General features: G+C 46.5%; 1 protein-coding gene across 5 annotated transcripts in view; it reads right to left on the minus strand.

The window, feature by feature from the left end:
* The window catches only part of cfap221 (cilia and flagella associated protein 221), a 37,051-nt gene that overhangs the window by 8,226 nt on the left and 18,587 nt on the right, over positions 1-10,238 (minus strand). For all 5 annotated transcript variants that reach the window (XM_025002337.2, XM_025002335.2, XM_025002338.2 and 2 more), the window contains exons 8-14: positions 9,059-9,218; positions 6,896-6,968; positions 6,713-6,824; positions 6,497-6,608; positions 5,690-5,777; positions 3,205-3,294; positions 1,816-1,911 (exon numbers count right to left, since the gene is read on the minus strand). In XM_025002337.2, the coding sequence (XP_024858105.1) occupies positions 1,816-1,911; positions 3,205-3,294; positions 5,690-5,777; positions 6,497-6,608; positions 6,713-6,824; positions 6,896-6,968; positions 9,059-9,218 (731 nt within the window). The remainder of the gene's footprint in view (positions 1-1,815; positions 1,912-3,204; positions 3,295-5,689; positions 5,778-6,496; positions 6,609-6,712; positions 6,825-6,895; positions 6,969-9,058; positions 9,219-10,238) is intronic.

A 10,238-nucleotide genomic window follows, 5' to 3' on the forward strand; every position in this document is an offset into this window, starting at 1 on the left:
GTTTGTCGATGCGTTTATGTTCCATGATTACACTGCAGGACGTGCAAAACAGCTGCAGCTGGGGAGGAAACTGGTTTGCTGAAATCTTTGTGGGCAAATGTGAAGCATTAGCGCACATTTTGGCTCCGGTCGCTGCTCCTGCACGCTCCCGGCTTTCTGATGTTAACAGGAAGTGACGTCACGTGTCTTCTTCCTGAGTTATTTGGGCTTATTTTGTATTCCACGCTACACAAACCCACGAAGAAGAGACTAGACCGCAGAAACGGTGGCGAATCACTTTAGAAACAATAAATATTGGGTTAAAGTTGCAAAAAGTTGCCATTTTGCAGGGTTCGTTTGATTTTGTGTTAATAGATGCGATTGCAACATCGCAAAATCTTGGAGGGTCTGAAGAACTGATTAGACTCCATAGAATGAATGTGTGTTGATGGGTGTGAAGTAAAGCCCTTTGAGTGGCCTGGTTGGCTAGAAAGACGCAATATAAGTACGGTCCATTTACCATCTGGGCGTTAGGGGATGTCCTGGGTTATTGGGTCATGACCCCTATTTTAACCTCCTAAGACCCAAACTGTAGCATGGTATGCATTTTTAACTTTGCTGATTGTGACCTGATGAGTGTAAAAACAAAGATTTGGTTTTTTTTAACCTTTTATAATCCAGTCTATGAGAAAAAACGATGTCCACGTCTGTGGAAACAGGATCCGAGGAGGTTAAAACGTGCTTTTAACTCTGGATTTACTTGAGTGACGGTAAGATGGAGCGGGAGATGGATCGACGGATCGGGGGTCTCAGTAACGAGGGGCGTCGCTTCGGAAGAAAGAGTCGAAAGGCAAAACTCTGGATTTGCTGCTCTATCTACGTTACAACCGTCATCCTCATGAGGTTTGGATCGTGACCGAAACAACGAGATCCTGGATCCAAGCGGCTGAAATGAGCTCGGAGTAGAGCCGCTGCTCCTCCTCGTAGAAAGGAGTCAAATGAGGTGGTTTGGACGTCTGATTAGGACGCCTCCCTTTGGAGGGTTTCCTGTGGAAGAGACCTCGGGGCAGACGCAGAACTCCCTCTGGTCTGGGAACGCCTCGGGATTCGTCAGGAAGATGGATGCACGGCAGAAATAAACCACCAAACACGGGCGGGTTATTCTTCCTAAGGTTCCGGAGAAATGTCTACCAGCGGACACAATGACGGTCCATCGTCTGTAGGAAGCCAAACGAGCATGTGGAACGACTAAAGGCAGCGCCCCCTGCAGGTGGGCTTAAACAGATTAATCCCGTTTATAATCTTAGATCATCTGGAACAGGAGGTCTTCCAGGTCCAATGGTCGCGTCCGGCTTTTCACCAGCCTTGAACGCAGCGTTACATTCGACTTTTTTTCTCTCCGTAAATTCGTCCAAGCCGTCATTCCGAAGCCGACACACTCGAGGATAAATTTAAATTACAGCCAATAAACAGTTTGTTACGGAGCTCCGATCGGGCGACGAGATTTATCTTTTTAACGTTTGTTTGACCTCTTTAAGCCGTTTTATTGAGCAAGGGAGGCGCCCATAAAATCAGTTTATTGCTTGTTTTTTTAAAGGAATGAGGTTGTTTATGTAACTAATTGACTCTTCATAAAAATTAAAAAAAAACAGACTATTACGAAGAACCAAAGCGATCAGGTGCGTACGTTCAGCTGGATTTGCCAAATACATGAATAAAGTGGTAAAACCAGCTGCGGTTGCCATGGTGAATCAAGATGTCAGGTCTCCATGACGATGGCTCTTGTTTGTGCTTTTTAAGTTGTTTGCTGAACCTCTCGACTGGAACCGGCCGTACCTTGCGAGCTGCCTGCTGAAACAGTCCGACGGCCCGGCGCTTCAGCTCCCACTGGACGCCGGTGTGCGGCTGGAAGGCGGGGGCTCGTCCGGGGTCCTGGACGGGGGTTGGAGGAATTCTTGAACTCGCTCAAACGACACGAAGACGTGGAGATAAATCACCTTCCTCCGACTCTTCAATTGCACAACGAGAAAGACGACTTTAAAGAGCCTGATCTGATTGGCTGGTTGCTCCCAGCAGGCCCCGCCCACTGTTTCGAATCCGGTCATATCTGACCAACTTCTCATGGTTTTATAAATGATAGTACAAGTTCAAATAAAGGCTGTTGGGCCAGAATTGGGGCCCAACGTGCGCCGACATGTATATGATATATATATATATATATATATATATATATATATATAAATATATATATATATATCATCTACAGGGTCGGCCATTTCTATGGATACACCTTAATAAAACGGGAATGGTTGGTGATATTAACTTCCTGTTTGTGGCACAGTAGTATATGGGAGCAGGGGAAACTTTTCAAGATGGGTGGTGACCATGGCGGCCATTTTGAAGTCGGCCATATTGGATCCATCAATGGGAAGAGGGTCATGTGACACATCAAACTTATTAGGAATTTCACAAGAAAAACAACGGTGTGCTCGGTTTTAACGTAACTTTATTCGTTCATGAGTTATTTACAAGTTTCTCTTATAAAATGCGTTGTGTTGGATTGTCAATGCAAGCCTCTTCTTCCACTTCCACTTCCTGGAAAGTGGATTGGTCGTCGTGGGCCAGTTGAATGGCCCCCCAAGGTCTTCTGATCTGACCCCCTAAGACTTTTATCTTTGGGGTCATCTGATAGCGATTGTCTCTGCTGTGAAGATACAAGATGTGCAGCACCAAAAACTACGGATGCTGGAAGCCTGTGCTCGTATTTCTCCTGCCGTGTTGCTGTCAGTGTGTGAAGAGCGGGAGAAACTTGTAAATAACTCCTGAAAGAATAAAGTTACGTTAAAACCGAGCACACAGTTGTTTTTCTTGCGAAATTCCCAATAAGTTTGATGGGTCACATGACCCTCTTCCCATTGAAAAAACAAAAGTTGGATCCAAAATGGCCGCCATAGTCACCACTCATCTTGAAAAGTTTCCCCCCCTCCCATATACTAATGTGCCACAAACAGGAAGTTAATATCACCAACCATTCCCATTTTACTCAGGTGTATCCATAGAAATGGCCGACCCTGTAGATATATATATATATATATATACGCACGTCGGCGGCCATCTTGGTTTTTTGACACGCCAACCCAATTTTCAATAGCGACCTTACTCATGCCTGGGCGCATCCACACGACAAAACGGAGGCCGGTACAGTCCGTCGCTCATCCGACTTGCCTGTCCCGCGTCTCGGAGCGCCCGCGTAGAGGAGAGCCTGGCGGGTCCGGCGGCGAAGTCCTCGTCCCGTTCCCCGTCTTCTCGTCTCACCTTCCAGCCAGGAGACAAAGGAGGTTCACGTCGGCTTGTCTACAGCCGAACGCTGAGCGTTTGCTTCGTTAAATACATAAACCATCGTGGAGTTGGTTCAAAATGGCGGCCGCCTGCTTTGACTGACAGCGGCTGCAACAGGTAAGATATTAACTGTTCATAGGTTTCCTACAGAGCCCCTTCAAAATGGTCAGAATGTCCCTTTAATCAGCAAGCTTAAACTATACAGGTGTTTAAATGTTTATAAAGAATATTACCTGAGGGGGAAAAAAGAGACAAACTTGTTATCTGCCGCCATGAAAGGCGGGGCGATGATGTAACTGCCTCTCCGCGTGCGTGACTTTTGTCTGTTAGCAAAATATTTCATGAACCGCCGGCCGGATTTCAACGAAACCCTCAAGAGGCGATCGCAGGATTTTCCTCTCCAAATGATTAGCTTTTGGAGTCAACCCGGTTCAAGATGGCCGCCGCAGCTAAGCCACATCGGCCAACACCGAAATGGCTGCGGCTCGGTCCGTTTTATGGCCGTGGAGCTGAAATCCGGCGTGGTAGTCGCTGAGAGTCGACTCCAACAGGCGACACAGCTGACATGTTGTCATCAAACTCTAAACCGTAGATTTTTTTATTTTTACGTGTTCCTACGTTCAATCGGGATTCCAAAGTGGAGCTTTAGAAGGCTTTAAAAGCTCATCCTATCATAAAATCAAGAGTTGCCATAAAACACCGAAGTGCAGTGATATGAGGCTGTAAAACAAGCGTGTGTGTGTGTGTGGAGAGGAGAAAGGAAGTGCTGCTAAGTGTCTGTGAGAGCTCTGTCAACTATTCAAACAAGCTTTCGGGGAAGGGGGGGGGGGAACCCATATTTCAAAGCCGAAGTCGTTTTTGGCCGAGTCCGCTTTGTTTCCACGGCGATGCGATTAAGATAAATAAATAAATAAATAAACTCAGCTTTTTGGGTTTTTATTTTTTTAGGGCGAAACTTCCAACGAGGATCCAGGGAAGCGGAGCTCCTCAACCTCTTGTTTTATTTTTATTTTTAAATTTTAAGAAACAGAGCTGACAAGGGTGATCACTATGGATTTCAAGCTAACGGGGGGGGGGGGTCAACGGTTAAGGTCACCGATGACCTCATGCTGTAACTATGCAGCCATGTAATGGAGAAAAACCTACACTGCACAGCTGGACACCTCTTAGGTCAAGGGTGATCACCATTGATTTCAAGATCATGGGTCAAAGGTCAACATCACAGCTGACCTTGCTCTAACTCTGCAACAGTGTAACGTAGGAACGTCAAACTGCACAGCTGGACACGTCTTAGGTCAAGGGTGATCGCCATTGATTTCAAGATCCAGGGGTCAAAGGTCAACATCACAGCTGACCTAGCTCTAACTCTGCAACAGAGTAACGTAGGAACGTCAAACTGCACGGCTGGACACCTCTTGGGTCAAAGATGATGCCTGTTGATTTCAAGGTTCATGGGGGTCAAAGGTCACAGGTGACCTCTTTGTTTAAAACTTCTCTCTGCCCGATCCATTCAGTTGACGTTCTCCAGCCGGACTCCCCTCCGATTGAGGTCCTTCGCGTCGTGGAAACCACGCTTCGCCGAACCGTCCGTTAACCCCAACTCGAAACGAAACCCACTGCGCCGTCTCTCCGGCCAGCGTCTCCTACCGCGACGGCGACGAAAGGAGGGGCGTCCTGGAAGTGCCAGACGTCCTTCTGAGACTCGGGTCCCACGTCTCCACACGGGTTGTCAGACTCTTGCTGTCTCAGCAGTGGTCCAGAGGGACGGGAACGCACCCGAGCGCGGTTGTTGCATGAGAAGCTGAGATGTGATGTAAGCTGGATTACATGCAGATTGTTCTCGCTCTCCTAACAATAGAGGCTCATTAGGGTCCTTGTTCGTCTGACTCACTGATGGTCCCCTCTGGTCACATGAGTGCAGGTGTTGCTTGGACTTTCCTTTACCCCCCTCTCGAACCATCTGTCTTCTCGGTCCAAAATATGGACATTCTGGTCCTCAAAGGAGTGTCCCTTATCCTTGAGGTGTAGGTGGACAGCTGAGTCCTGTCCAGAAGACGTGACTCTGCTGTGTCGAGACATGCGTCTGTGGAGAGGTTGTTTGGTCTCTCCAAAAAAAACAGTTTGGGTTTGGCTGTTTTGTCCTTTGGGTGAACCCTATAACCCTAATGACCTTCTATTGTTAGGAGAGTGAGAACAATCTGCATGTAATTCCATCCATTTTTTATCCTTTTTGGAATTTACCATGGCCTGGATGACTGAGAATCTATCCCAGCACATCTACCTACATCGATTTCTGTTCCTCTGGTTGTCCTCCAAACTTTAACACTTTAAGAGCTAAAACAAAATAAAAAAATAAAACACTTCAGCTTACCGAGTATTCGTGCAGAGCCGCCTCTCGGTCCTTTAATATCTGCAGCCGGGTTTGTTCAGACATGGGGTCCACGCCCAGATGAACCTGCCTGGGTAGGAATGAAAAACCGGACGAGAAAAAGGCAAACCTGGAAACTACCTCCATTTTTCTTCGTTTTCTTGTTGGTTTTTTTTTGATTTTTCAAACGGTGACCCGTCCTCTTTTTAGCTGAAGGCTTCAGCCCGACGGCGATGAAATGTGGTCTTTTCAGGAACATTATAGGACGAGAAATGGTGTCAAAACTTGAAATAGTCACAAAAACTGAAATATTCCACCCATAGAAGTTGATTCTGTCTTTCTTAATCGTTTTAAACAAGTCATACACCCTCTAGTGTTCAATCCAAGAAAATACTTTCATTTCCCAAATAAATAAAATTGTATTTTCTTCCTACATTCAGGTACTTTGCAGAAAAACCCGTTAAAACCGGAGTTCCTCAGGGTTGAGTCCTCGGTCCGGTACTTTTTACTTTATATGTGCTTCAGTTAGGTAGAGTTATTGGGCAGAATGGGATAATTTTTCATTTTTATGCTGATGATGCTCAGTTATATATATCCCTGAAACCAAATGAATGAGTTACTTTGATTATAAGGATGTCTTCAAGACATAAAAACCTAATTTTCTGCTTTCAAACTCAGACAAGACGGCGGTTGTGGCTCAAATATATACGTCGGGGAACCTCTTTCTGTAAAACGGCAAAATGTTTACGTTTCTTCAGCCCAATTATCCGTTAAATACAGCTCCTGTCAACATTTCGTTCTCCGGTTTACCATTTCAGGCGGTTGGCCTGTTCCTCCGTCTCGGACAGCCGAAGCGTTTTGACAAAGAGCGCCTCTCGGATCCGCCTGCTCTCATTTCCCGGCGCGCCGGTGCCCGATAAGGCTGGGAAAGGGGAGGGGGCGGAGGAAAGAAAAAAAAATAAAAATCCAAACGGGACACTTTGTTTACAATTCGAAAAGGAAGGGAGAAACGAGTTTCGCAGCTACCTCGCTGCAGGTCTTTGGAGGTGAGCTTGCTGACGTCTTTCATGAGCGTCTTCGCCGCCGCCGCAGGACTGCAGACGTCCGCTGAAGGCGCCGGTCCGCCTTTAACCTCGCTCTGAACAGAGCGGAGAAACAAAATGAGCGTATTCTCTTCCTCCGGCCTCGTTTATCCGACCTTTGACCCACCTTCCGTTTGCCGCCTTTACGCCGAGGAGGCCGTTTGGCGCCGGGCGCCGGGTTCTCTTCCAGCGGGGCGTCGCTGCGGCGAACGAAGAAGGAAAACGAAGTTACTAAATGGACGGAGTGAGCGAAATAAAAGAAACGGCTGAAGCGCTTAACGGATAAAAAGGACAGATTATAGCAGAGGAGGATTTGCGTGCGGCGAGGTCACCTGTCGGGCGTCTTTTTTACGAGGACGGGACGGCGCTCAATAAAGCGGAAATCCTTAAATCACAGCCGACCCGGCGCATCTGTGTCAACACCGCTGTGAGGATTTACGACGCCGCGTCCAGATTTGACGGCGTGAGACCGTTTTTTTTTTACGTGGGAGTTCCGCAGATCCGACAGAAGTCTGGAAGTTTGGGACTTCCGGGAGAGATCGCAGATCGGGTGAAAACGAAGGAGAGTTTGGAGCGTCTTCACAGATCGGAAGCTTTTTCCAAGTCCGACTTCCCGCGACCCGCGTCCGCAGCAGCAGCTAACGGGTGCTTCGACCCCTCGATTATCGGCAAACGTCGGAATCAGATAATATCCCGGAGGAACGTTTATCTTATCCACCGTTTGGTTCCAGTGTGGGAAACGACATCCATCAGGAGGCATATCTGTCTTGATATCGGAGCGGCCGGCTCCCGAGCGTTTTTTTTTCCATGAATTATTAACTTTCGGTGGAGATAACGGCAGACAGTGCAGGGAGGGGGGAAGGAGCCGCCGCCGTTGCCGTTGCGGCGGTGTGATGGATGGCACCCTCGTTCTCATGGGAGCAGAATCAAACACGGGTTGTTTTTTTTTTAAATGCCGGCTGGAGGAATAAATGAGATCTACAAATCAGCACGCGGGGAATCCAGCTGCAGGTTTCGGCTCCAAAATGTCTGCTTGATTGTTGTTGTTTTTTTGTTGTTTTTTTTATTACGGAACAAGAACTGCTGCTCATAAAAACTAAATCAATGCGGGAGAAATAAGTTTGCACAAATAGTGGGGAAAAAAAAAAAGAAATTACACTATGAATCCCAGTTTTAACAGCATGTCGGGGCGTAACTAAAGGGGGAGGGGTTTGTGCAGAAAAAAGAGAAAAACAAAAACAGCGTTAACGCTGGAAGACAAAAAAACAGGATTTTTCGGAAGACGCAGTCCAGTTAAAACGGACTAATTTAAAAAGTTTTGGGGTTTTTTTGGCCTCAATCGCATCGCCAAGAGGGGACTTGGGCATGATGTCTGCAAGTCCCCGTGGACAAAACCCAAAATGGCCACCGCCGTTATAGTCTATGTCAACCTTGTGATAAATTGGAAAAACAAGCGACGTAGCGGCTTTCCTTTTGGCGTGAGGAAGCGTCCAAGCATGAGTAAGGCCCCTCTAGAAAATGGGAGTTAGTGAAGTCAAAAATTTAAAATGGCTGACTTTCTGTTGAATAAACGTAAGATTTTTTTTTAAATATATTACACCTAAGATAAAGGGTTATCGATGCAGCAGCCATGTTGGAAAATACGCGTCGACCGTTCCCGTCTTTTGTCAATGTCCAAAGTTGAGACATTATCGGTCCCCGTGGAAAACTGGGCTCCGGAGACAAAATCCAAAATGGCCGCCGCCGCCGTTTTAGTCGATGTAAACCTTGCGATAAATTGGAAAAATAAGCGACGTAGCGACTTTCCTTTCGGCGTGAGGATGCGTCCAAGCATGAGTAAGGCCCCGCTAGAAAATGGGAGTTAAAATTAAAAATGGCTGATTTTATATATGTTTTTTTGTTTGTTTTGTTCTTTATTATGTAACAAATGGAAATAAAAATTATAAGTTAAAAAAAGAAAAATATATGTATATGTGTGTGTTTGAACCGGCCACCCTATTTAGGTGAGAAAACTATCATTTCAAGCAAATTAAAAACTAAAAAGGAGAGTTTCCTCAAACGATCGGGGGGACCGAACACTAAGCCCTGGGGGACACCATGGATTAGTGTTCGGTTGGTCTCTCCGCTCGCCAGGACACGTCTCTCTGCGCCGCCTCGGACAGCGAATTATCGAAACAATAAGGTCAATCTATTCTATATCCAAATGTTTATCAGCAGAGATGTGATGGAAGCTAAAAGTTTCTTTAAACTTAGTTTCAGTCGATCAGAAACACAAACGTGTGGTCGTTACCTGAGGGCGGAGCGAGGCGCGCAGCTCCCGGTGACGGTGCACAGGTACGGCTTGGTGTTGAACTGCGAGACGACCAGCTGGAAGGTGAACTGGGACGTCTCGTATCGCCGCGGGCGGAACGTCACGGCCACGCTCGCTTCGCCGCCGGCCGGAATCACACCTGGGAAGAGCGGCCGAGGGTCAGTCGCTGCAAACTGGGGGCGCTCGCTTTGTCCGTTCGTTTACCAAACGACAGCCCAAGAAGCATGTTTGAAGGATTCAAAAGGGAGGATTTTACACCGGTAACAGCATGATGCTGCCGCCGCCATGCCTAACAGTTGTTGGGTCACTTAGGGACATTTGACCAAACATGAGCGGGGCCCTGTGTTGTTTTCAAAAATAATCATAGAAGCTTTTTGTTGTTCAGGAAAGAAGGATTCAAATAAATCCCAAATATCAAATGTCTGCTCTAGGATGGATCTAAGGACGCAAAATAATCCATTGGAGCAGAGGTCCCCAAGCCCCGGGCTGCGGGCCGGTACTGGTCCGTGGGTCATTTGGTACCGGGCCACACAGAAAGAGTAATTAACTTTCTGTCTGAACGACATTTATTTTGAAAAACTGACCGGATTCTCTCCGCTCCATCCGTCTCTGACTTCCTCTTGATGCTGTCAGAACGCTCATCGAGGTCACGTGATCCGTTACAAAACAAACGTCCGGAAGCCATAGATGGGACCGTCTGGTTACTGAGAAACAGCCTCAGGGCTCCACTGATTCAGCTACTTTTACCTTACTTTTAAGCTAGCCTTCTGCTATTTTTACCTTACCTTTAGGCTAGCCCTTAGCTACTTTTACCTTACTTTTAAGCTAGCCTTTTGCTATTTTTACCTTACTTTTAGGCTAGCCGTTAGCTACTTTTACCTTATTTTTAAGCTAGCCTTTAGCTATTTTTACCTTACTTTTAGGCTAGCCCTTAGCTACTTTTACCTTATTTTTAAGCTAGCCCTTTGCTACTTTTACCTTACCTTTAAGCTAGCCTTCTGTTACTTTTACCTTACCTTTAAGCTAACCTTTTGATATTTTTACCTTGCTTTTAGGCTAGCCCTTAGCTACTTTTACCTTATTTTTAAGCTAGCCCTTTGCTAGTTTTACCTTACCTTTAAGCTAGCATTTTGCTACTTTTACCTTACCTTTAAGCTAG

The sequence above is a fragment of the Kryptolebias marmoratus genome, linkage group LG8, assembly GCF_001649575.2.
Source record: "Kryptolebias marmoratus isolate JLee-2015 linkage group LG8, ASM164957v2, whole genome shotgun sequence".
Taxonomy (NCBI): Eukaryota; Metazoa; Chordata; class Actinopteri; order Cyprinodontiformes; family Rivulidae; genus Kryptolebias; species Kryptolebias marmoratus.